The sequence below is a fragment of the Gambusia affinis genome, linkage group LG02 (assembly GCF_019740435.1).
Source record: "Gambusia affinis linkage group LG02, SWU_Gaff_1.0, whole genome shotgun sequence".
Lineage (NCBI taxonomy): Eukaryota > Metazoa > Chordata > Actinopteri > Cyprinodontiformes > Poeciliidae > Gambusia > Gambusia affinis.
The window spans coordinates 31,911,470-31,939,285 of NC_057869.1; the positions used below are offsets into that span (position 1 = coordinate 31,911,470).

The 27,816-nt window shown below is 38.7% G+C and overlaps 1 protein-coding gene across 3 annotated transcripts in view; it reads right to left on the reverse strand.

Moving 5' to 3' along the window:
- Positions 1-2,596: 2,596 nt before the first annotated feature.
- Positions 2,597-27,816, reverse strand: part of dok4 (docking protein 4) — a 25,614-nt gene continuing 394 nt past the window's right edge. The window contains exons 2-10 of one of the 3 annotated variants that reach the window (XM_044097956.1): positions 20,163-20,544; positions 19,836-19,943; positions 16,321-16,435; positions 16,067-16,186; positions 15,730-15,919; positions 13,147-13,285; positions 11,447-11,564; positions 5,029-11,370; positions 2,597-4,909 (exon numbers count right to left, since the gene is read on the reverse strand). In XM_044097956.1, the coding sequence (XP_043953891.1) occupies positions 11,228-11,370; positions 11,447-11,564; positions 13,147-13,285; positions 15,730-15,919; positions 16,067-16,186; positions 16,321-16,435; positions 19,836-19,943; positions 20,163-20,228 (999 nt within the window). In that variant the 5' untranslated portion in view covers positions 20,229-20,544 and the 3' untranslated portion in view covers positions 2,597-4,909; positions 5,029-11,227. Of the gene's footprint in view, positions 4,910-5,028; positions 11,371-11,446; positions 11,565-13,146; positions 13,286-15,729; positions 15,920-16,066; positions 16,202-16,320; positions 16,436-19,835; positions 19,944-20,162; positions 20,545-27,816 lie in introns of those variants that run through there. The other 2 variants (XM_044097947.1, XM_044097941.1) reach the window with 2 other exon arrangements.

The following is a 27,816-nucleotide window of genomic DNA, read 5'->3' on the forward strand; positions in this document are numbered from 1 at the left end:
TTTTTAGCTGAGATTTAAAGGAAGTCAGTGTTTCAGCTGTTTTACAGTTTTCTGGAAGTTTGTTCCAGATTTTTGGTGCGTAGATGCTAAATGCCGCTTCTCCTCGTTTGGTTCTGGTTCTGGGGGTGCAGAGCAGAACCAGAACCAGAAGACCTGAGAGTTCTGGAAGGTTGATACAACAGCAGCAGATCTTTAATGTATTGTGGTGCTAAACCATTCAGTGATTTATAAACTAACAACAGTATTTTAAAGTCTATTCTTTGAGCTACAGGGAGCCAGTGGAGAGACTTTAAAACTGGTGTTATGTGCTCTATCTTCCTGGTTTTAGTGAGAACACGAGCAGCAGCATTCTGGATCAGCTGCAGCTGTTTGATTGATTTGTTGGACAGGCCTGTGAAGACGCCGTTACAATAATCAATACGACTGAAGATAAACGCATGGATGAGTTTCTCTAGATCTGGCTGAGACATTAGTCCTTTAATCCTGGAAATGTTCTTCAGGTGATAGAAGGCCGTCTTTGTGACTGTCTTTACGTGGCTCTGAAGGTTCAGGTCAGAATCCATCACTACTCCCAGGTTTCTGGCCTGATCACTGGTTTTAAGTTGTAATAACTGAAGCTGTGCACTGACTCTAGATCTATAACTCTAGATCTATAGCTCTAGATCTATAACTTTAGATCGTTCCTCTTTAGGTCCAAAAATAATAACTTCAGTTTTGTTTTTGTTCAGCTGGAGGAAGTTTTGGCACATCCACACATTTATCTGTTCTAAGCATCTGTTCAGTGATTGGATGGGTTCTGAGTCTCCTGGTGACATTGTAATGTAGAGCTGTGTGTCATCTGCATAGTTATGGTAGCTAATATTATTTCCTGTTATAACCTGAGCTAGTGGGAGCATATAGATATTGAATAAGAGGGGTCCTAGGATTGAACCTTGGGGTACCCCACATGTGACCTTTGACCTCTTTGATGAGAAGTTTCCAATTGAAACAAAGAAATCCCTGTTCTTTATGTACGATTCAAACCAGTTAAGCACTGGACCGGAGAGTCCGACCCAACTCTCCAGTCGATTCAGTAGTATGTCATGGTCAACAGTGTCAAAAGCTGCACTGAGGTCCAACAGAACCAGCACTGAGGTCCAACAGAACCAGCACTGTGGTTCTCCCACATATTTATATGGATGTCATTGAACACTTTTACGAGGGCAGTTTCTGTGCTGTGGTGAGACCGGAAACCAGATTGGAAGGAGTCAAAGCGGTTGGTTATCGTTAGGAAGCTATTTAACTGTTTACACACAACTTTTTCAATAACTTTGCTGATGAATGGGAGGTTGGAGATCGGCCTGTAATTCTGCAGTAGTGATTTGTCTAGATTGTTCTTTTTTATCAGTGGTTTGATTACTGCCGTTTTCAAAGCCTGGGGGAAAACGCCTGATGAGAGCGATAAGTTTACTATTTGGATCAGATCAGTAGCAACAACAGGCAGGACTTTCTTAAAGAAATGTGTGGGTAGGACATCCAGACAGCAAGAACTGGAGCTTAATTGACTTATAATTTCCTCTAGGGTTTTATAATTAAGTAGTTGAAATTGGGTCATTTTTCCTGTATTTGTTTTGTTTGGGTTCAGTGTTGGTACTGACTTTATAGTGGATGTGCAGACTGATTGCAGGCAGCAATAGACTGAAATTCAGGTGGTAACGTGATAGGAGGATTTGTGAGCCTGTCAACTGTTGCAAATAAAGCTCGAGCATTGTTAATGTTTTTGTTTATGACATCTGCAAAGAAGGCCTGTCTTGCATGTTTGAGTGTTAAATGATAGTAACGTAGTTTTTCTTTATAGATGTCATAATGAACGTGAAGTTGAGTTTTACGCCATTTTCGTTCTGCCCTACGGCAGAGTTGTCTTGCAGATCTAACTATTTGTGCATTTCTCCATGGAGATTTCTTCTTACCAGACACAACCTTCATTTTAATTGGGGCAATGGAATCAATGATATCTGAAACTTTAGACTGAAAATCATTTACCAACTTATCTACGTCATTACAGCTTAAGAGTGAGGAAGAAGAGTAGATTTGATTAAATGTTTCTGCTGTGCTTTCAGTGAGAGAACGTTTTGTGATGGTTGCTGTTTGTCCAAGTGGATTAAAGGATAAAGAACTTTCAAAGATAACAGGAAGTGATCCGACAGGGCGACATCAGTTACAGAGACATTGGAAATATTCACACCCTTACTGATAACCAGGTCCAGTGTGTGTCCTTGAGTGTGTGTTGCTTGTTTGACATGTTGTGTTAGACCAAAAGTCTCTAAGATATTAGAAAGCTTTTTAGCCCCTCTGTCTTGGGGGTTGTCAACATGAACGTTAAAATCACCAACAATTATTAAGCATTCATAATTAATACATACGAGAGATAGAAGTTCATTCAACTCAGTAAAGAAATTTTCCACATATGTTGGAGTTTTGTATAAAGTTAGTGTTAAAGTCCGTTTGAGGCCTTTAATCTCAATTCCAAGATACTCAAAAGAAGTAAAGTGACCCAAAGAAATTTTACTACTATTTACTGTATTCTTAAATATTGAAGCCACGCCTCCTCCTTTTTTATGCTTTCTATTCTCACTTAAGAAATTGTAGTTAGGAGGCGCAGATTCAATTAGTACGATCGGTTCATTATTGTCATTCAACCATGTTTCTGTCAGTAACATAACATCGATATTATGTTCAGTGATGAAATCATTGATTAATAGAGCTTTAGCACAGAGAGATCTGGTATTTAAAAGAGCTAGTTTTAGTGACTTGGAGGCCAAGCGTTCTTGAGTCTGAGGTTCCTTTAGGCAGGGGAACCGTCTGAGGTTTGAATTAGGTCCACTGTATTTTATGTTTCTGTTTTTTGTAGCTTTTCTTGTAGTGATCCGGACAGGTAATGTCCTATTTTGCAGTGCCGGGGGGCCAGACACATTCTGGGGGAAGACGGGTGTAAAAATAATATCTGGACCCCGGCCTCAGACCTCAGAAATGCAGAGTGATGGATCCTCTGGGAAATCAGAGGCAGGTGGCTTAAATGTAGTGAGGTCTGTAGCATGAGTGCTAAGGAGAGACGTCCCAAGTAGAACCTGTTGATTCATTCCATCTGTAAAATTGAGAAACTCTGGTCCAGAAGACATTTCTCCAAAGGTGTCTTGTGAATCCTGTGAATACTGTGAATGAGTGGATGAGCCAGGAGGGGGCGGAGGAGGAAGGGAACCAGTCGCTCCGTCTCCAGTCAATGTTGTATCAGCTTGTTTTGGCTCCTGATACGTGGAGGGTTCCATCCTAATCAGACGTCCTCGAGCCTGTTCTTCTGAAGTGATGATGACGTTGCTGTCCTTGTTGTTAAAATAAAAAAGGTTTGCAGTGAGTAGCTTTATCCCATGTTTATTAAGATTGCGTCCGCCTCTTCCAAAAAGGTGAAAGCGCTGCCAATAGATCCAGAGGTTATCGATGAAGGTCACTGAGCTGGTAGAGCAGGTTTTAATCAGCCATTTGTTTATCATGCCCAGCCTGGAGTGTTTTTCGTCTCCCCATTGAGGTGATGGAATTGGACCACTGAGAAATAACTTCATTTTTAATTTTCCCATAGTGTTCAAAAGAATATTAAAGTCCTTTTTCAGAATCTCAGATTTCTGCTTTGCCAGATCGTTGGCTCCAACATGCACAACTAAACACTCAATATCTGGCTGATCAGCGGTTAGAGAGAGAACTTTGCGAGTTAAATCAGACACAGTGTCACCAGGAAAAGAAATCACTCTGGTTTTCTTGGGATTGCAGACGTGACTGATTCCATTTAATGCTTCATCTCCAACAATAAGCACTTTCGGCATACCTTTTGTTTTCCTGGTGGTCACTTTGTCCTTTAGGGCTTTGGGGGGTGGATGTGTTGGTCTTGCCTCATTGTTGATGTTTGATGGTGAGGTTTCACTCAGAGGCTCAGGCTGGAGTGCAGAAAATCTGTTTTTCAGTGGGATTCCCACAGAGTCAGAATGTTTTGAGGTTTGGGCTGGTCGCTCTGTCCTTGGGAGCGGAGTCGGTGGAGCTGTTTTGGTTGCAGCTGCTTGTTTGTGTTTCTTCGGTGGAGCAGGTGTTGAAGTTGAGGGTGGGTTTCGGCTCAGAGCCGGCCACGCCGATTTGTCCAGGTGAGGGGTTCTCCCTGACAGTCGTCTCATCGGATCCGCAGTGTGAGACTTTTGCTTCGGCTTGGCACCCAGAGCATTCCAGGGTGGGCTGCTTGATGCGAGGCGTACGACCTCTCCGTCGTTTTGAGGAAGAGTTGTCTCGTTTCCACAGTTAGCGTTGATTTCAAAGTTCACCTCCAGCAGTTTGATCTTCATTTCTATAGACTGAAGTCGTTGTATAATACTGCTGAGGTCTCTGGGGTCGGCCGGAGGCATTTTGTCCTGGTTCAACTTGGAGATGAAGAAAAGTAAGGTAAAAAATAAAAGTAAGAAAATCCCTCGGTCCTTTAGGTTAGAAGTAATCCAGTTATGATGTCAAAAAAGTAACATATAACTATAAAAACTGTCACTTTAAAAATAACTCAGGCAAAGTTATCAGTAAGGACAAGAGAGAGCAGGATAAGCTGTTCCTCCTTCAGCTGCCACATGCTGAAGGAGGAACCTGTTTACCTGTTTATGTTAGAAGTAGAAAAAAATAGTCAGTAATATCATAGAATCAGTGTATGTTGGCATTAACTATGAAGTTGTTTTAAGTGTGGACTTAAGGGAGACAATCTACCTTAAAAGTTTTCCATCCATTATCTGAACACGTTGATCCTTGCAGGGTGGTGAGGGAGGCTGGTGGTGCCCATCTACAGCAGTCATTAGATGAGAGGCGGGGTTCACCCTGTACAGGTCGCCAGTTCATCACCTGGCCCTGAAGGCTAACAACAAATAAAATGCATGAAAGAAAAATTGTAGATTAACAAGGGGAATAAATTCTGTCCAATTACTTTTTAAAAATCAAATCATGTTTATTAAGCACTTAGTGTTGGTAACACACCAGTTTTTGCTGTTAAAAATGCGGCCAGTTGCTCAGTAAAAAAAAAAAAAAAAAGCCTTCCACCATGAAGAGGAAGTGGAGCTTCATCCTCAGAACTGGTTGGTGATCTGGTGGAGCCAGAGCCTCTTCTGAGACAGGAAAGTATTTAGGTTTTCTAATTCCTGATCCCTGGCTTCCCCTTTTATCTTCATTTGCTTAGACTGCAAAAAAATGAAGATAAAATCAATGATGAACGAGTTATAACAACAGCCTCACAATATCAAAGTCTCTTTGGCATGCTGAGCTTAATTAAAACCACGGTAAGTTTATAACAGGTATGTTTCTGAACTGTGAGAGGAAGCCAGAGTGCCTGGAGAGAACCCAATCTTCCCAGGGAGAACATGCAAACTCCATGCAGAAAGATCCCAGGTTGGGAATTGAACCTAGGATCTTCTTGCTGCAAGGCAACAGCTCTACCAACTGCACAGCCCCAGATTTTAGATCATACATCTGAAAATGGATTGAGTACAGACAGCTTCCATGTTTTAGTTAAAAAAAACTATTGTTTTTGTTGTAGAACTGCTGTCACTAAACTGTCAATGTTTGATATTTTGAGGTATGAATACATTATTTACTATGTTAAACAACATTACATCAAGTTCCACTATAAGGACAGTTATTTTTTTATTTGACATTTGAACAAAAATTGCAAAAGATTATTAAGGCACCTAAAATGGCATACTTTATTGGCCTAAAGTATACACTGAGATGTGATTTAAGACATACTGAAATTAATAATTTAAAGTAAGCGTTAAGTGAATTTTAAGTGAATTTTTAAAAATTTTATTTTGGTCATATATTTTAAAATATATACTCAAAGATATCTTTTAAATATCTTTAAAACATCAAAAAGTATTTATTTTTCTTTCACTAGGGCTGTCAGTAGTAGCTTTAGGCCTGGAGACATCAACCTCTTCAGTAAAACAGTGGTCATCTTAGAGGTGTGTTTGGGGTCATTATCATGCTGGAATGCTACCCTGTGAACCAGCTTCCTGAGGCACAGGATCAGGCTCTGCTTCAGTATTTCACGGTACAGTTTGGAGTTCATGATATGTAATTCCCCAACACCTGCTGCACTCATGCAGCCCCAGACCATGGGATTCCCACCACCATGCTTGACTGAAGGCATCACACACTTATATTTGTATTTCTGACCTGATGATATACTGTATCTACAACTCACTACAAGGAGTGAAGCGGTCCACCCCCACTATTGACATGAGTGGGATGTCCCAAACACACAGCCACTTTGCTGTTGTCTTGTTTGCAAAAGATGTTAATTCAATGTTGAATTATGATCACAAAAGATGAATTTATAGTTAAAGTTGATGACTGATGGTGGATAAACCATCAAACAATTATCCAATTCTAGCCAACTAACTAATGTTTAAAATATGTCATTGAATCATTGTTGCTTTGTGGTTGAATTTTAATAGTTGAAATGCCAACGCCAAATCCAGTGTTCATTAACGCTGGTCCTCAGGGCCCACTGCTCTGTAAGTTTTAGGCATTTTCATTATTAGGCACACATGATTTTAGTTGATGGCTGATTAACAGGGTTTTGCTGAACTGAAAACATGCAGGTTAGTTTGACTTAAGAACCAAGGTTGGGAAAAACTGCTTATCAATTTTGAATCAAAGTATGCTTTTGTTGCAGCATACCCCACCTCTTCCCAACTCCCTCTTCTCCTGCCCTCCCTCAACCCTCCATTTGGCAAGCCCACTGCTGTCGTCTTTTCTGGTGTCAAAGTTTTATTTGTAGTTCTCAATTTAGGTGAATTGTATTTTTTTTCTTTTTTTCTTTTTTTTTTAAAAGCTGTTTGAATTAATTGTTTTAATAACACATTTCACAAGTTTCTTTATTTTGTTTATGCCAAATCAAACTAAAATCAATGCTGTTCCATTTGAGGACAGTCAGGAAATTAAATCCAATGTTTTTCATAGTTGACTGTGTTTGGGTCTTTCATCTATTCTTAGCCACACCCACATATATATATGTAAGAAGACAGAAATTAAGGCCAATTCAAAAATAGAGGGTGTATTTATTTAGGTTATGTTTTACTTTTTTTTTTTTTTTACTTTTTCTCAACTCACTATATTATCACAGCAACACAATATTTAGTGTTGCTACATTGTTAGTTATTTCATGTGACAGTATTTTCAGTAAAAGTTTGAAGGAGTTCCAAGAGAGTAACAAGGTGGTTTTTAAAGGCTGTTTGCTCACAAATGTACTCCGTGGTATGACACTTTATATCCTGCAAAAAGAATTAGTGGCAAGTGGCAGTGGCACAGCTCACTGACAGAAAGCTTCCACCACTGAGTAAGCAGGTAAGACTTTATTTTTCACCAAAACGTGCATCTAGTATAAACAGTGTCATTGGGTTACAGCTAATTTTCATCAGTCTGCAGGGAGGGCACAGTCAAGAGTGAGAGGTAATAATGTCAAAACAGACTAACACATGCTATAGCTTTGCTTTTAGCCTGAAGGAAAACTGGCACTGCAGTCTCTTTCTGTTCTGTTTTTCAGCATATTTGTTCAATTACCTCTTTAAATCATCATCAGCAGGTAAATGCAACTTCAGTGGCCCAAAGACTGTTTTACTAAGCGGCATTAGCATCAACATATGTCTTCTATCACTATCCATCAGTTTGACTCAGGCTAATGACTGTTTCCTAATAATTTTAGCAATAATCACAGTTTTTATGTATTTACAGAAACAAAGTCTTGTCAATGACATTCTTCATTGAAAATGGATAGCAGTCCATTTTTCCAACAATGGACAGTTATCCATTGTTATTTTGGGGAGGGAACAGGAGGAGAAATTTCTGGAAATATTTTGTTATAAAATTTCAAAGCATTGTTTTTTTTTTGTCAAAATTGTGACTCCTAATTTGGTTAATAATCAAATACCTGAAATTTTGTGGTACTCTTGATTGTGTTTCTGTTTCATAATGTAAGATAGCTATTGTGACACTAATACTGTGGCTCTGTTTTTGGTTATTGGCAACCAGTACTTAATATAATAAGGATATTAGCAGTTAGCTGAAACACACATAGGTTCTTAATTAGTCCTGTAGTTTGATACAGCGACTGACTTTGATAAGTAGTGAAACAAGGCAGACTGAAGGTCTATATTTCTTTGTCAAAGTATTCCCATTTCTTCACTGACAGAATTCAATGTTTTTTGAACCGCATGGTGTTACATGGTGCAGGGCAGTCCTTGTTTGTCCAAGCGTTTCAGTCATAGCCAGGCTGGACTTTTCTAAACCGTGTATTGGTCTTACAAAACAATTTACATCAATTTCAGTCTAACAAGGTCAGTAAACATTTGTTTCTAGGTTTATGAAACACTGTAGAAAGGCTACAGTTATTTTCTCCAGGAAAGCAAGCAAACACGTCGTGTGGCAGTGATTAATCTACTGCCACAAAGCACATAGGAAAGTGCAGGCACAAGACACTCTGGTGAATGTGTTCTTATTGTCCAAACAGGTGCAGATTCATGCTGGCAAAGTGTGGACAGAATACCATCTGCTTGTACAAGGTGCAAGCCAGGTTCTGTCTGCATTTTCATAAACATATGTTGAAATATTGTTTCACACTCTTTCTCGCAAAACACTGTCATTTTCAAACATGAAAAATAAACATTATAGACTAAATAAATAGACTCGTGTAAAAGGCTACATAAAGAAGGCATCATATATAATAGACTGTAAATACACAAAATACAGACAATTCACGACCAACATTGTGTAAACAAACAGAAAAATGCTTAGCCCTCTTATGTTTATGCCATGGAGTGGAAGTTAGACAGGAATTTCAGTATTATTCCAGCTGAATCCTGTGTAGATAGTCAGTTTGTTCCTAAAATCTTAAATGTCCTTTCAACAATCAGTGGCAAAACACAACAGAATAGTTATGCCCTGTATTAGCCTAAAGCAGACCCACTGCATGTCTTGGCAGTGCTCTCAACAGAAAAGTGACTAACATACAACATCCCAATTTCAATAAGTGTTGAGTTCATGTGTAAAGGAGAAGGATTTTTTCCTGACAGTAAACAGGCATATTCCCTTTTACAATCCTGCATGTCTGCAGCAGGTCATTTTTTCTGTGTTCACCTGTAGATAAGAATAACAGTCAAGAAAAACAAAGAAAATGCAGACATCTCATGCATAATGTAGAACTGCTTTGTGTGACTATTTCAGGATTTTGTTTAGAATCTTTAAACAGTCCAGTCTTCGTTCATATGAGCCTGAAGTTTCATGGATTCTGAGCAGGTAAATTTTTATCATTTTGAACTGTCAGCCAATAGTTAAGACTGAATAAACCAACAATCTTGGATATCTACTTGGAGTTTGTTGGTGTTGAACATGTTGGTAAAGTCAACCTTTCATTAACTGCTGGCCTTTTCAATATCTCCACATAAAAATAAATGCATTCAAAATTCTTCATGCTTTATGTTGCTATAAGTAGATGATTTCATAACGGACCTATTTACCTTAAGCTTTTACTTGATGTTGGCTTACAAATCTTAATATGTAAGCCAACATCTTACATATTAAGATTGTGGCTTTTCAGTCACCAGAACAATGTTTGTTCTACAAAGTGTGCTCACAAGTGATTATTATCATAAATTTGCAAAGCAGATCAGACTTGGAATAATGACAGCGTTGTATAAATTCAGCACAAGACACATCTGCAGCTCTTACAAAGACTATTTACAATTTGTGCACATATATAAAAATATTCTAGTGACAGCATCATCCCCTACTTCAAAACCTGCTTTAAGTGTCAGCAAACAGATGTTTCATCTGAAAGGTCACATTATTTTGGGCAAAGTCAAAGGTATCAGTCCAGAAGTAGAAAAACTAGGGATCTTCCAAATTAGAAAACTAGTCTTACCTTCCCAGGAGTAGCACAATCTATTTGGTGCTAGTAAGGCACCTTGCAGCCTTGGTCACTGTATTATTCCATCTAACAAAACAGGCTTAAGAAAATTCCATGAAACCCATTTTGAACATTAATCCGTCTGATCCAAGACAGCTCTAACATATACACACATTACAAACTATGAAAAAGGAGCGAAAGTTAGAATATCATTATACTTCCATAAAAATAATTAACTTCTAGATCAAGGCATGCAGCTATAGTCTGCAGCTATTTAGGCTTTTATTTTGCCATAAAAGCCTAAATATGGTTTATGAATTCTATCTGGGACATGTCTTACAAATGTCCACATATCCCAGATTTATCTTCTTTAAGGAAAAGTTGTTCTCTCATTGAGACCCCGAGTACACTAATGTGCAAACTGAGCCAATTGTTGAAAAATTATTTGCACAGTTTAAACAAGAACCTGTTAGATTTGATATATTTTGCAGCCAAACTTGTAAGTCAGCTTTAAAAGGAATAAAAAGCAGTTCCAGAGACAGCTTAAATAACTGACTTGAAATTTCTCAGTACTTCTCTAGATTTACTGACAATTCAAAGCATTGTTAGATTACAACAAGATTCACTCAGTTGCCCTTTCAAACATGTACACACTCATATATAGATCGTTAGCAATTTGGGATTAAGTGCCTGGCTCAAAGACACACTGACCGGTGGCCTGGGGAGGAAGCTAGAATGAAACCCAAACTGTTCTAACTGCAAGCTTACTACTTTTACAACTGAGCTCCAGCTTCCCAAAGTTACAGATACTGAAATAACTAAAGAAAGAAAACAAAAGGCTTTTTTGTTTAACTTTACATTGTTGTAGTGTACAAATTCTGTTACACTACTACTCACTTGGTTTGTTTTTCAAGAGACCTTGAGTATAGCCCAGAGAAAAGATGAGTGTCTAAAATTGTTACAATTTTGATAGAGTCTTTAAAACAAAATTGGTGGTTACAGAACATTACCATATTTCACAGGAAGTCATAGAAACTGTTACAAAACCCCAGGCAGAGCTGAATGTCTACATTAGCTGACTGTTGAATTATAGTCATGGAAAGAAGCCAATTTGAGTCCATCTGCAGTTGGTCACGTCATTTACAGAATAATGCAACAGTATCAAACTGCAGCATTTGAAACAGGAAAGATAAGTGTCCTCACTGTACGTCTCAATATACTTGCACATATCCAAGTCCTCCTCTATGTGTGCATGTATAAATATGCACGTGTGTGTCACTGTCCTGGTAATGTAGGAAAGTGTGATGGCACCAGTGTATGAATATGCGCCAGGGACTGTGCTTGTGTATTTAGGGGCAACGTGGTGTGGCCCTTAGCTGGCAGATGGCTGGACAGCAGTTCCTCTTCAACACCATCAGCTACAAAAGAGTGGGAATAGAGTTGTTAAAAGGCAGCTCATGTTTTTATGCCATAACCTACCACCATGTGACCTACCACTTCCAGGATCCATGTCAGTCTGGTTTCCAGTGATGTGTTGCCAATATGCAGACCGGGGTAGGATGGCAGTTGGTGTACATGGGTAGGAGCCAACCTCTGAGTCCTTAGACAACATCTAGATGTCAAATGCACATAACAGCACAAAAAAAAAGTCAAGATGAAGTTCATAAACTACACCATTCTATATAACTTTTAATGAGACCTCATGCATTACATGGATGGTTTGGTCTCTACAGCAGTCACTTCTCACAAACAGAAGAAGTAACTTTATACTCTCCTATATTTCTAGATGTATCATAAAATAAACCTGATTTGAATCCAGTTTAGATTCCAGCCTACACATCCAGACCAGCTTAATACTTAATGTTTGTATTTTTTCCAGATACAGACATGTACACTAAAGTTTATATTGGGCCAAAAATATCCAACCCAGCCCAAGACCATGGGCATCGTGTCCAAGCTCAACCCAAACTGACTAATTAACCTTAATCATGGGCCCAAGCCGAAAATTAAACCAGGCATATTATTTTAATTAAGATTTTGCAGCTTTTTTGTTTAGACAACAATTTGAATAGGTAGTGTAACTTCTTCTGTTTTAACATCTCCCAGTTTCATTTATCACTTGTTGTAACATCACAATGAGTCAAGTGTATATCAGCTGGGATGTGTGACTGATAGGCACAGAGCAGATTGTGGCTGCATTGTGCAGTGAGCTACACTTTTTACAGTCTAATAAATTTCTGCCCTTTACTTTCTTCCTTTCCTCAACAGGGTAAACTGATGGCTCCTCTATTTATTTATTTCAGACAAAAAGTAAAAACAAGAAAAAATACAAATAACACAAATTATCATGCCCAATTGACATGCAATTATCTGTTTGAAAAGAAGCAGGTGGAAGATAAAACATTATAATAAGTAGATCAACACATTATGGATTTTGTGTTTTCCTCTATCTTATCCGCTTCTATCTGCTTACAAGCACTGCTGCAGCTTGCGTAACCATACTTATGTGCGACTGCCGGCAGTCATACATAAACAGACTGAAACTGATTAGAATACCCTTTAAGGAGGATACAGAATGCAGAGAAGAATAAAAAGCTAAACTCGCTACAATCTTTGCCTCACTGGTTGCATCCATAAGGTGAGCTGAGTGTGGCCCAGCGCTGGACGGTGAATGCAACTTAATATGGTCATTTGATAATTTTTCAGCACTAAACCCTGTTATATATAACCAAATTTGCTTATTTCTCAAGGTAAGTTACACTAAGGAGTTCTGGTCTCTTCCTGAAACTGGTTAACAAACCTGGGTGGTGCACAGAGACAAAAAGTAATGAACTCCACACAACTTTAGATTTTGCATTCTTGTTTGATTTTCTCTGTGCTGGATGTCTTGCTGGCTTATTAAATGCACCACAGAAACTCAAGCCCTGCTGTTTTTGGGTTAGGGGTTAGTTTCAAGATTAACTTCTTAAGCTACTACCCCCATGACCCGACCTCGGATAAGCGAAAGAAAATGGATGGATGGGTTACTTTTAAGACTAAGGTGTCAATTGAGTTTTGGTTAGGCATGTATGTGTTGGGTAGGGTTAGGGTTAGGCAGTAGAAATTAATGGTAATCAATGGAAAGTCCCATGAAAGACAGGGAGACATGACAGCGTGTGTGTGTGTGTGGGTGTGTGTGTCAGCCAGGTTCTCACCCTTCTGTTTTTCTCTAACTCCAGCAGAACCTTTTTGTGCTGCTCAGCGATGGCCAGAGTAGAGGAGTGGACTCTCTGGTAAATCTGCTCCCCCTCTTTGGTCTGGAAGGTGTAGAGGCCTTCACCACTATCACACATCCTTCACACAAAGACAATGCTGCAATAAGCCAGGCTAAAAAACAGCACTAGCTAATGTACTGGAAATTTAGCAATCATTTCAGAAAAAAAATAAAGAGTTCAGAACTGGAATAATATGAAAAATATGATTTTTTTTTGTAATTGAAAAAGTTATGAAAGTTATATATTGAAAAAAAAACCCCAAAAAAACAATCCATGATTGGTACGTTTAGCTCTTGTTGTGTGTTCTGTGGTGTCAAGGCAAATTACCTACACTTTTCTTTCCCAAATGACATATTTCTCGGTGTAGGGTGTTGATTGTTGCATTCCTTTTTATCGTGTAGTGTTTTGAGATTTAGAAAATTATAAAAAAAATATTCCATAGAATTAATAATTAGGTCATTAATCTACAAAGTAAGCACACGATGGGAGTTCAGCTTCACCAAGGAATTCAAAATTCATACATGGTGAAAATTAAAAAAGATACAGTTTGTACAGCTTATGGGATTTTTTTCTTTCAAAGTGTACAACATATACAACTACATTTGAATGTACCATTAAAATAATTCTCAAAAATGGTTTGTGATTAATTTATTACAATGTAAAACAGAAGATAATGAAATAGTGAATCAAAGCTCATAAAACCATGAATAAAACAATGCAAAAATAAACATCAGGAATTTTATCTATAAATAAACTAGCTGATGAACATTTGATGTTTGAAGAAAAGAATTGACCTGGTGAAGATGTCTGAAACGTTAAAGATTTAGTTTTTTTGTAATCTAAAAGAAAAAGAAAAAGGAATAAATAAAGTAATCCACATCCTAACCTGATGAGGTCTGACCTCATCTTAAATTACCTCAGGTAGATCTGCTGACCTTCTGACTGAAGCAGCTGGAATAACCTCACCCAGAGACTTTTACATCAACTGCAAATGGAGCTGATGCCTGGAGTCTTTATCAGCATGACTTCTTGTCTGTCTCCAACACTGCTTACAGAGCCGATTGACTTTTAGCCAATGCAGTTTGACTAAAGTGTTTTAGTCCAGAATTTCTCAACTCATTAAGCTGTTTTTCATAGGCTCTGAGTCAATGTCAGGGCCGTACATGTCATTTGGCATGACTGCAGGATAAATTAAGTTGCTGGTAACAATGAAATAAGAAAAGCAAACTCCTGCAAATGTAGATCAGTCCCTGGACCAACAAACCTGACGCAAATGGCTGAATCACCTCCTCAGTAGCCTATGCAGTCAAATTCTCCAGAGTCCTGCTGATGACTTCATTACCTGACTGAGCTTTATTAAAGCTGCAGGGCACCAGCTGTGAGGGATGGATTGGAAGACCTCTGACTTAGGCTACATTCACACAGCAGATTTTTTTTTTTAAATCAAATCAATTTTTTGTTATTTATTTATTTTGGCATTCAACTACATGATGTGACCACAATAAGACTTCTATGAACAGTTTGTAACCCTAAAGTAATCCAGATGCAGAGAGGAATTGATATCACATAGCAGCACTCAGTTTACAGAAGTAATAATGGATGCCACTGTCTATGGATCAATTTGAAAGTTGTAGAGCAACTGAAGTCGACAATATTGCTACAAGATAATAGCAATATTGTCTTGTAGCACAACTAATGGTAACAACCTTTTGTGGAGTGTTGACTAACATCTGTGAAGAAGTCTGTCTGGTTGTGCAGTCAGAGCAACAGTGAGATGTGATGTGCTTCACTGACACAGACTTCTTTCATAATTTCATAATTATAATTCTTAGCCATTGTTTACATCCTGATTTACTGCGTCTGGCTTCTTCTGGTGCAGAATTGTGTTCCATGTCCCATGTCATTGACATGGAGGTGGTATGAAACTCACTGTAATATAGAAATATAATCTGAGTTGTTTTATTTGTAGTCTTAAAATGATTATTTAATTTATGTTCCCTCAGTGATCAGTTGCACTAGAGAGATCAGTTGCTGTTAGTGCATGAGGAGCCATTGTAGAGGAAGTTGAGCGGTATCTGCTCATTCTCAGTTGCTGCCCCAAAGCTCTGGAATGTTTTACCAAGTCAAACAGATGTTCAAATGTCCCAAAATGTCTAATGACATAAAAGTATCACTTGTCTTTTATTTTAAACTTGGCTTTAATCTTTGATCTTTTGCATTAGCTAAGCAAACATGATAAAGTGTGACTCAAGGGTTCAAAGTCCTTCTCTTAAAAAGTCAAGTACGGTAGTTACAATTCTGTGTTTATGGATGCCCAGATCACTGAGTAATGTATGCATACCGCACAAATCTCATATGTACTACAACACACACTTTAAAGTGCTTTAATAATGGGCAGTGCCTACTAAATAATTTCAGTATCTCTACTCAAACATATAGTTTAGAAACTGTGATTATATGGATAGGTTCAGTAATAATATATCTCGCCTACATTTTGCCACCGTCAGCCCTTCCAGGTCTCACCGTCCAGCTTCAAAAGTGAAGCGAGTGGCATCACGTCCATAGCGCCGAAGAGAGCAGAGGGGCCAGGTAGTCAGCTTGGTGCGAGGGTTGTGGATGTCCCACAGGTATATGTTCTCATGGGTTATCTGCATCATGCACTCCCCGTAGATATCCAGGTTTGGACAGGGAAGGAGGAAAACATTGAAGCGCTCTAACAAGACATAGAATGTCAGGATAAAAGGAAACAATATTTTCTAAGGGAAGACATTTTATCAAAATGAATATCCGAAGAGTCCTGCTGTGGACTGAAACATCCCTCTAAAGCTGTATGTCTCAACAATACGTGTGTGTAAAGTACCTGTGTGTTCACACTGTACTCCAGCAGCCAGCAGGTCAGGTTCTCCCATACTGATGTCATTCAGTCGAATACCAAGACACTCGATAGACAGCATCTTGAGCCAGTCCTCTGCCTCCAGCTCTAAGACACACAGCACTTCACATCTGGTCTACTCCGTCTTACTTTGACACAAGCCTGTTCCTGGGACATCTCAGCAGTGATGTCCGGCAGCTGAGCTGAAGTATGTGAATGTTTGATTGTGTAAGTTTGCTTACCTGATTCACAGGTGAAGGTGCGTGAGGAGTCATCTGTAAACACAATGGCTACTGCCTGTCGCTTGGTATCTCGTGGTAACCGGGTGATGTTCTTGACATTACTAATTTCTGTCACCTAAACAACAAAAAGAAAAGGGAACATATGTTGACTAAATTAAAAACAAAGTAAGTTGTTAAAGTTTTGGTTATGTTCGAAGCTCAAACTTTAATGTATTTTAATTTTATGCTATAGACCACTACACAGTAAGACATAAACCATAAACCTAGTTACACCTTATACATACAGGAAAAAGCCAGTAAATTAGAATATTTTGAAAAACTTGATTTATTTCAGTAATTGCATTCAAAAGGTGTAACTTGTACATTATATTTATTCATTGCACACAGACTGATGCATTCAAATGTTTATTTCATTTAATTTTGATGATTTGAAGTGGCAACAAATTAAAATCCAAAATTCCGTGTGTCACAAAATTAGAATATTACTTAAGGCTAATAAAAAAAAGGGATTTTTTAGAAATGTTGGCCAACTGAAAAGTATGAAAATGAAAAATATGAGCATGTACAATACTCAATACTTGGTTGGAGCTCCTTTTGCCTCAATTACTGCATTAATGCGGCGTGGCATGGAGTCGATGAGTTTCTGGCACTGCTCAGGTGTTATGAGAGCCCAGGTTGCTCTGATAGTGGCCTTCAACTCTTCTGCGTTTTTGGGTCTGGCATTCTGCATCTTCCTTTTCACAATACCCCACAGATTTTCTATGGGGCTAAGGTCAGGGGAGTTGGCTGGCCAATTTAGAACAGAAATACCATGGTCCGTAAACCAGGCACGGGTAGATTTTGCGCTGTGTGCAAGCGCCAAGTCCTGTTGGAACCTAAAATCTCCATCTCCATAGAGCAGGTCAGCAGCAGGAAGCATGAAGTGCTCTAAAACTTGCTGGTCGACGGCTGCGTTGACCCTGGATCTCAGGAAACAGAGTGGACCGTCACCAGCAGATGACATGGCACCCCAAACCATCACTGATGGTGGAAACTTTACACTAGACTTCAGGCAACGTGGATCCTGTGCCTCTCCTGTCTTCCTCCAGACTCTGGGACCTCGATTTCCAAAGGAAATGCAAAATTTGCTTTGGTCAGAAAACATGACTTTGGACCACTCAGCAGCAGTCCAGCTCTTTTTTTCCTTAGCCCAGGTGAGATGCTTTTCACACTGTTTCTTGGTCAACAGTGGCTTGACACGAGGTATGCGGCAGTTGAAACCCATGTCTTTCAAGCGTCTCTTGGTGGTGGATCTTGAAGCACTGACTCCAGCAGCTGTCCACTCCTTGTGAATCTCCCCCACATTTTTGAATGGGCTTTTTTTCACAATCTTGACTAGGGCGCGGTGATCCCTATCGCTTGTATACTTTTCCTGACCACAGTTTTTCCTTCCCTTTGCCTCTCTATTAATGTGTTTGGACACAGAGCTCTGAGAACAGCCAGCCTCTTCAGCAATAACCTTTTGTGTCTTTCCCTCCTTGTGCAATGTGTCGATGGTCGCCTTTTGGACAGCTCTCAAATCTGAAGTCTTCCCCATGTTTGTGTAGGCTTCAGAACTGGACTGAGAGACCATTTAAAGCCCTTTGCAGGTGTTTTGAGTTAATCAGCTGATTAGTTTGTGGCACCAGGTGTCTTCAAAATTTAACCCTTCCACAATATTCTAATTTTGTGACACACGGAATTTTGGATTTTAATTTGTTGCCACTTCAAATCATCAAAATTAAATGAAATAAACATTTGAATGCATCAGTCTGTGTGCAATGAATAATTTACTGTAATTCTTTTACCTGGTTATAGCATTACTGAAATAAAGTGGGCCTGTCACATCATCATGCAATTAATTGATTTATTGCTTAATGTGACAGACCTACTGACATGAGCATTTGCTTGCTGGTCATGCATTGAAAAAGGAAAATAGTTGAACCAACTTGATTGAATTGATAACAAGTAATTCAATTAAGTTATCCAACTTAACTTAAGTTGGTTTATCTTGATAAATTTAAGTCAGTCTTACTCAAATCATTTAGTTTACTTCAAATGAAGTAGTAAACTATTAAAGGATCATTTTTGGCTCAGGCAGTTATTTGAGAGTAGTTAGACGGAAAAGTGGGTAATAAAAGAGGGGGAAGACGTGTGGCGAAGTTCATCTGGCCGAGAATTGAACCTGTGACGAGGACAAGGGTCTCCTTATGTGTGTTGTGCTTATCCCCTGTGCCACTACAACTCCCTGGTGGATCTGTCCTTGATGAAGCTTGTGTCATGATGTCAGTCACAGAATACAAATGCAGCTTTCAACTTAATTGTTTCAAGTAAAGTCAAAGTGAAAAGTTCCTTTAAGTGAAAGATTTGAAACTTTAAAGTTAATTCAACACAAAAAGTAAGTTGTCATCACTAAATGAAAGAATTAAGTGAGATTCATAGAAATAAGTCCAAAGGCATTTGCCAATTCAGTTGAGTTGTGTCTTTTATTAGAAGAGGGATGTGTCCTCTGTGACTTTAGTGTCTCCCATAACAAAGAATGAGAGATACAGTCATTCTTATTAAACACCAGAAACTCATCAATTACATTAGAAATAAAGTTGCAAAATTCTTCCTCTGCAGCTAGAAGAGAATTAAACCGCCAAGGAGGTCGGCTTGTGGGAAGTCAACTGAATATACAATATTCAGTTGTAGTTTGTAATCATCATACTCAAATAATCAGAAGAAACTACATATAAATAGATAATCTGATCAATAAAAAAAATCAATTCTGGAGTAGGAATTGTGCACCTTAGAAAAAGAAAATTTTTACTCTTTGGGTTTCAGGATCTCCACGGGTCAATGAGACAATTCTGCATCATGAAATCAGAGACCTCTTGAGCCTTTAAAGACTTAGTCCAATTACAGGGATTGGATCGATCTAACACGGGGTCAGTGACACAATTTAGGTCATCCCCTCAAAATAGCAAATGAGATGTGCCTGGTCCTACCATTTAAGAAAATAAAAAACACAAAACAAAACAAGAAAAACAAACAACAATCAAGAGCTGAGTTGGACCTCACAAACCCAATACCAGAAAACAAACCCATAACAGAACAACATCCAAAGTCCCCATAAAAACAGAACAATTGAGACAGCAGTGCTATACACAGTAGCTATTCACAGTAAAAGGTGAACTTGGAGAAAAAGCAGAGGAAACAGATGCAGAAAAATATTTAAAAACATTTAATAACTCTCGCCAGCGTCAAAATGATAATAATAGCATGTGGTTTATTTTACTTCAAGATTATGTTTGTTATATTGTAGTGTGGGGTGTGTGCAGTGCATACACATGATGGTGATCACTTTATTTATATTGCCCTGCAGAAAATAAACTAAATCTTTAGTTTTGAGGTGCTGACTCAATCAGCACAGATGTCTCACTAAACCAGAGGCATTTGTACTATAGGTGTTATCTCAGCAGAGACTGTTTTTCTTTACAAAAACACAAACTTACTTTGGGACAAGCTCTGATGTAAGCAGCCTTTTCATCAGGGTATTTTTCAAGACGACGAGGTCCTTTGCTCGATGACTTCTTAAACACAAGCCAGCATCGTCGATAGATCTGGAATATGCAGGGATACCCACACAGTCACAAATCTAAAAAAAGGAATCACACCCTCATTTCTCATTGCCACCTGGAAAGCTAATCATACAAGCAGAAATGATCCATCAGTAGGCTTGTACCTAATTGCTTCATTAAATCCAAGAAGATTTTTAGGCCAGGCATTATAGTAGCAAGACTCCAAATAGCATTCCATTAATGTACATAAAACACACTAACCCCAAGCTTCCGACTCCGCATTCGTACATAGCCCTGCTTGACGATGTCACTGAAGTTAGAGGCCATCTTCGTAGGGCAGAGGATCTGCTGCCTGCACCCAGAAAGCTCATCCAGATGTCTCTTCTGTCCTTCAGCTAATCAGCCACCTTTTTCTCCTCAGCTTTTAGCTACTTTCATATGTAGTTCTTCGAGTCTGTGACTTTCTTTTAGTTCCATTGGATGTTAATTCTCCTTCAATGAACAATATACCTCCTTAACTTTCCTTTCACTTTCCCATTTATTTTGCTCCATGTCTTCTTCCACTCCTCTTGTTTTCTCATATTTCTTTTTGATCTTCAGCCAGTTCTTTTCTTACCTCCATGTAGATTACCTCTTTTTTATCCTAGGGAAACAAATAAAAAAAGAAAGAATCTGGTTAATGACAGTACATTACAAACAGCTTTGTAGGATGGCTTGGTTTAATGCAGTGCTTCACAATTCCGGTCCTCAGGCCCCCCTGCCCTACATGTTTTCGGTGTTTCCCTGCTGCTACAATACTGGATTGAATCTATGAGTGATTAACAGGCTTCTGCAGTACTTGATACCTGCAGAACAGGTAATGCAATCATTTGGATCAGCTGCTCTGAAATAGGGGCACATCTAAAACATGCAGCGCAGAGGGGCCTGAGGACTGGAATTGAGAAGCACTGGTTTAATGGAATGGTAAGAGCACTGACTATGTTAGCCTGTCACAAATTAAAAACATATGAATAAAGTTCTGCTTAAGATGAATTTTACCTCACTCCTTAAAGCTCAAGAAGAAGTTAATTTACATTGTACAATGTCATTTATAATTTTTCTTGATGCAAATTCTTCTAAAATTCTCTGTAATTTGGTTTATAAAGTCCAGAGGAGTGAACTAATGGGAGCACCACAAACATCACTGAATGCATTGGGGTCATGACAAAAATGGCATGAACAAAGCTCTAAGCAGCGCTGGAGACAGTCCAGAGATTCACACTATATTCAGTCATTCACTGGCTGATCGGTTTTGTGACTCTGCATTATTCCCTCCTCACAGCAATTTTAGTAGTCCAAGTAAATTTATGTAAACGTTGCAAGTAAACAAGTCAAAATGTTCTGGTTAACACACAGGATTCCTTACATCACCCTACGAAGTGTCTGGTTAAATTTTATTTTTCTCTGGAATGTACCCACATCAGTGAAAAAAAATCCTTTTTGGAAACTTATGGACCTCCACCAGGTTCAAGAAGGTTTTACAGAAAGACATCTGATTGAGGAGTCAGTTCCTTCTCGCTATGGAAACGAGAGACACAGCAAAGCAGTAAATTCTGAATAATGATAAAATGACAGTGCGAAAGCAGGTGGATGCTTTCGCACCACCTGTGTGAAAGCATCAATGGTGGTTGGCGGATGGTATTGCTGGACCTCCCACTGTCCCACCATGGCAAGGCCAAAGCGGCAATGGCCTGGCCTCATCCAGCGCTGCTTAAAGCTTTGTTTATACCATTTTTGTCATGAGCCAAATGCATTCAGTGACATTCTTGGCGCTCCCATCAGTTCACTCCTTATGTCGAGGCTTTGTTTACTTTATTCCTATTGTGGAAACATTAATATATTCACAGGTATCTAACATGTATGGACACTATGCTCCATATTGTAGGTAGTTGGTATGGATGGTGAGTCTGTAAAATACAGTAACACCACCATGGTTGATCATATTCATTCTCCTGCTCTGGGTCAGACTCTGGCTCCAACACAGAAGATTGGATGGACAAGTCTTCCGTTGTTGACATTTTTAATAAACTTTGGAATAAAAAGTTCCTCTAATAAATGTATCACTGTTATTTACTGTATTTTCTGGACCATAGAGCGCACCATACTATAAGCCGCACTTACAATTAAAAAAACAAAACTGGCATATGTAAGCTGCTGGTATCTCCGCCGCTCTTGGTTTTCCATAAGCAGCAAAACGAGTGGCTGTAAAATGAGCATCAGAACAGAGGTAAACGAGGGGTCTGTGGAGCTAGAATGAGCACCTGAACTGTTTGTCTGTTCAGATGTTTGGGGCGGGTTTCTCTTTTAATATATCTGTTTTTGTTGGGTTGCATATGACTCTGAGTGTTCTTGGGTAAGATACGACACTCACTTTGTCTGCCGGTGGCGGTCAGAAATAAATGTTCTAGAAAAGCACAATACAAGTCTGAATTTTTTTTTTTTTTTTTAAAAAGCAAATCATTTGCCTTCATAAGCACAGTACATTTACACAGAAAAAGAGATCCATCCATCTATCCATCCATTTTCTGTTCACCCTTGTCCCTAATGGGGTCAGGAGGGTTGCTGATGTCTATCTCCAGCTACGTTCCGGGCGAGAGGCGGCGTCACCCTGGACAGGTCGCTAGTCTGTCGCAGAGCAACACGGAGACATACAGGTCCTTCTCAAAATATTAGCATATTACGATAAAGTTCATTATTTTCCATAATGTAATGATAAAAATTCAACATTCATATATTTTAGATTCATTGCACACTAACTGAAATATTTCAGGTCTTTTATTGTTTTAATAACGATGATTTTGGCATACAGCTCATGAAAACCCAAAATTCCTATCTCACAAAATTAGCATATTTCATCCGACCAATAAAAGAAAAGTGTTTTTAATACAAAAAAAAGTCAACTTTCAAATAATTATGTACAGTTATGCACTCAATACTTGGTCAGGAATCCTTTTGCAGAAATGACAGCTTCAATGTTGCGTGGCATGGAGGCAATCAGCCTGTGGCACTGCTGAGGTGTTATGGAGGCCCAGGATGCTTCGATAACGGCCTTTAGCTCATCCAGAGTGTTGGGTCTTGCGTCTCTCAACTTTCTCTTCACAATATCCCACAGATTGTCTATGGGGTTCAGGTCAGGAGAGTTGGCAGGCCAGTTGAGCACAGTGATACCATGGTCAGTAAACCATTTACCAGTAGTTTTGGCACTGTAAGCTGGTGCCAGGTTGTGCTGAAAAATTTAATCTTCATCTCCATAAAGCTTTTCAGCATATGGAAGCATGAAGTGCTCTAAAATCTCCTGATAACTAGCTGCATTGACCCTGCCCTTGATAAAACACAGTGGACCAACACCAACAGCTGACATGGCAACCCAGACCATCACTGACTGTGGGTACTTGACACTGGACTTCTGGCATTTTGGCATTTCCTTCTCCCCAGTCGTACTCCAGACTCTGGCACCTTGTTTTCCAAATGACATGCAAAATTTGCTTTCATCTGAAAAAAGTACTTTGGACCACTGAGCAACAGTCCAGTGCTGCTTCTCTGTAGCCCAGGTCAGGCGCCTCTGCCAATGTTTCTGTTTCAAAAGTGTCTTGACCTGGGGAATGTGGCACCTGTAGGCCATTTCCTGCACACGCCTGTGCACGGTGGCTCTGGATGTTTCAGTCCACTGCTTCCACAGGTCCCCCAAGGTCTAGAATCGGCCCTTCTCCACAATCTTCCTCAGGGTCCGGTCACCTCTTCTCATTGTGCAGCGTTTTCTGCCACACTTTTTCCTTCCCACAGACTTCCCACTGAGGTGCCTTGATACAGCACTCTGGGAACAGCCTATTCATTCAGAAATATCTTTCTGTGTCATGCCCTCTTGCTTGAGGGTGTCAATGATGGCCTTCTGGACAGCAGTCAGGTCAGCAGTCTTACCCATGGTTGGGGTTTTGAGTGATGAACCAGGCTGGGAGTTTTAAAGGCCTCAGGAATCTTTTGCAGGTGTTTAGAGTTAATTTGTTGATTCAGATGATTAGGTTCATGGCTCGTTTAGAGACCCTTTTCATGATATGCTAATTTTGTGAGATAGGAATTTTGGGTTTTCATGAGCTGTATGCCAAAATCATCCGTATTAAGACAATAAAAGACCTGAAATGTTTTAGTTAGTGTGCAATGAATCTAAAATATATGAATGTTCAATTTTTATCATTGCATATGGAAAATAATGAACTTTATCACAATATGCTAATATTTTGAGAAGGACCTGTACAGGATACACAACCATTCATACACACTCACACCTAGGGAGAATTTAGAGACCAATTAACCTGACAGTCATGTTTTTGGACTGTGGGAGGAACCCGGAGAACCCGGAGAGAACCCACCATGCACAGGGAGAACATGCAAACTCTATGCAGACAGACCCCGGGCCGGGAATCAAACCCAGGACCTTCTTGCTGCAAGGCAACAGCTCTACCAACTGCGTCACTGTCCAGAAAAAGAGTTATGTGGAACAATATTAAAACAATGTAAGAATGTTCTAAAAACTGTGAAGTTAAAACCGCTTCTAATAATTGTGTCCATTTGTGCTTGATTGTAAATTTCATACATGACAACTGCAATAACTTATTCATTAAAACAGGGGTAAAACTGTACAATGGAAGGAAGACTGTATTTCAAAGTGTGAACATTCATTTTGACTATTAGTAGTCTACAGTTCACTAAGAGATATGTGTGGATACACTCAAAAGTTCTTAACAGCTTTTTCAATTACTGACAGCTGACATGTAAAACTATTTGCTTTTAGTGGCCATGTTCTTTTAGTCACTGTGTCCAACATCATCCTAGATCACAATTACCTACCAAACCCACCATCTACTTCCCACTGATGTTCCACCTCTCTCCCTAGACTACCATTATAAGACTTGGTTATTATCTTGCCTTTATGACTGCTGTAATAACAGAGACCAGTAAGCAATTAAGAGCTCAGAAACAAGGGACTCATTATTTGCTGTGGAGAAGACTCCTGAGCAAACCTAATTCTACCAGAGGTATTAAGTTTATAGAATGTGCTACATAAGTAAACATGTTCAAAGTAATGAAACAGAAATGCCTCCTCCCACTTTATTTCTCCAGGTTTGTGGGGAAGGAGGAAGGTCTAGCCATGTTTAAAATTACTGTCAGCCATTTCAAAATCGCCGGTAAACATGATCAGCCATTTCTATTTTGTATTTTACCCTTTTTTGCTCATTTAGGCGTTTTACACAGCAGATCACAATGTTTCAATCTGCCATCTAAAGAGCAAATTTCAGCACCAACTTGCATTGTTTCTTATTAGTTCTGTAAATCTTAGGGCGGATTTCTTTAATATATTTGTTTTTGTTGGGTGGCATACGACTCTGTACTAGGTCTTCCTTTGCTTTATGCTTGAATTCACTGACTTGCACATGGTGCTCAAAGGGTTTTATGTATTTTCCAGGCAAACAGTGCCATTTTAAAGCACAATAAAGTAACTAGGTTACCTGCAATTATTATAAAAATGCTGCAGTTGTTTAAAAAACAAATGGAGACTGCAGGTTTTATAAAGTGCTTTGTGAGACCAAGCATTTAGGCACCCCTGAATGGTTGCTAGGGGAGACTTAAGAATTTCTTAAACATGAATGAAAGAATCAAAGCAACACTCCAGGTATGTTTTTGATGAAATAATAATGCCACATGATATAAAACTCAGTAAAGCATATTTCATATAACACTTCCCCTTTAAATAATGTGGAATTTCAATAACAAATCAAATGAAATTAAATGAAATGACATCAGATTTACATAGTGCTTTTAGAAGGACCTTTAAAGATGTCTTACATGAAATTAGTCATTTCCATTCACACACTGATGATAGCAAGCTGCTGGATTGTAGCCACAGCTGTCATGGGTCAGAAAACTCTTCTGATATCAATGTAATTAGCCGTTTGATGTGGCCCAATTAACCAAAGAAAAACAATGTAATGGTGAAGATAACAGTGATGTAATTCATCTATTATCCTAACAGCTGTGAAAAATGGCCTGTAGTTTGTGCTTTATCTAGTTCAGAGAACCCAAAGTTCTCTACAGTCTTTACATTGAGGTCACCCTCACTTCTGCCAGTGAAGTGACCCTGACACCACCGTGCCTTCTGACCACCACCAGAAAGGTAGGCAGCTGAAATATCTTGCCCATGCACAGACACAATAACCTAGTCAAATAGACCTGGGGTTTGCACCAGCAACGCACTGTTACAGGACCAACTTCTGCCACCAATAAGAGTTTATCATGGTTGCCTGCCTTTTCTTTTTCTATTTCCACAATTTATTATGTCAGTTATGTAGGATAGGCATTTTGGTTTTGTTTATCAATTCATAGTTATGTTAGGAGTGTAACAGGTAAACCTTTTATGGGTGCAAACGCGACTAAAAACCAACCTGTTTAGGATTGTATTTGAAACGTAATCAATTACATATTTACTGATGGAACTTGACTTATTGTCGTGTTTTGATTATTGATTCTATGTTGCATTGTGTTTCTGTATTTGATTTGATGTAAAGCACTTTGAAATGCCGTGCTGCTGAAATGTGCTATACAAATAAAATTTGATGGATTGATTGAGTGATTAAGATAGTGAGTATGTCCCACTTGTTTCCTAACATAACAAAACAGTTTGGTCCTCCACATAGCAGTTAGTAAACTCATCTTACTGCTGTGAAGGTGATGCTCAGTAAAGCCTAGTTCCATGGATATAGAATGGGTTTGTTTCCAATTTACTAACAAGAAAAAAGGTGATTTGCTATAATATTCATGAACTAAATTTTTCTAATGGTACATAAGGACCCCTTGTTGCACTAAAACTAGCAACACTAACAAATGATTTTAATATGCATAATTTGTGTACTATTGTCAATTAGGAGCTCATTTCATTGTATCAAGATGAAAGGGTTGCAATCCTGTGTTACTCGACTTATGTTACTCAATTTTTATCTAGTACTAACTTTAAAAGTCTTTCAGGTTTGCAGACAGAGAGCAGTACAGTTTAGTTTATTTTAGAGAACTGAAACGTAAATGAAGGTGATACAACATCTGCGCGCTCCACATGGGTAAACATATAATCAATAGATTCTTTAAAGACAGTAAAAATTATAAATTTTTTAAACTAATTTTCAATCTCTCTAAATGCATTTCCATTTGCTCTAGATGAGCGATAACAGTGCAACCCCTAAAAGAAATCTTTCCATCGTATTTCTGTCCGTTCTTAATCATGTTAGAACTGTGGGAGGCTGCCTGAACCCAGCACTCAATGCTCAAACGCAAAAACAGGAAACTCTTCATTTTTGGCACCATTAAGCCCACCAATAAACTGAAAAAAAGTGAAAAGAAAAAAAAAACTCAAGTAGCTGCTTTAAATATCGGAATATTATTTTTGAAGCCCAGTTATCGCTAAATTATGAATATATCAAACAAAATCAATCAAATTTTATTTGTATAGCACATTTCAGCAGCAAAGCATTTCAAAGTGCTTTATAATATGGAGAGGGAATTAAATACATTCCCACTCCATGTCTATTTTCATATGTATCATGTGTATTTACTACCAAAATAAATAGGCTAAACAAAAGCTGCTACTGTGTGCCTTTAGTTACAAGGCTAATAATGCTAAAATATGTTAGTAATTCATGGTAGAAGAATAGCAAAACCGGTATCCACCGTTATTTAATTATACTTCAGTCTGCAAAAAGCATACAAATTGAGGAAAAAAAACTTCAGCAAAAAAAAAAAACATGTTTGATTTTTTTTTTCCATGTTCAGTTATTCAGAAACTAACTGGGTTTTTCTTTCCTTCTTTTTTTCTGTGGCTGTAAATATATTG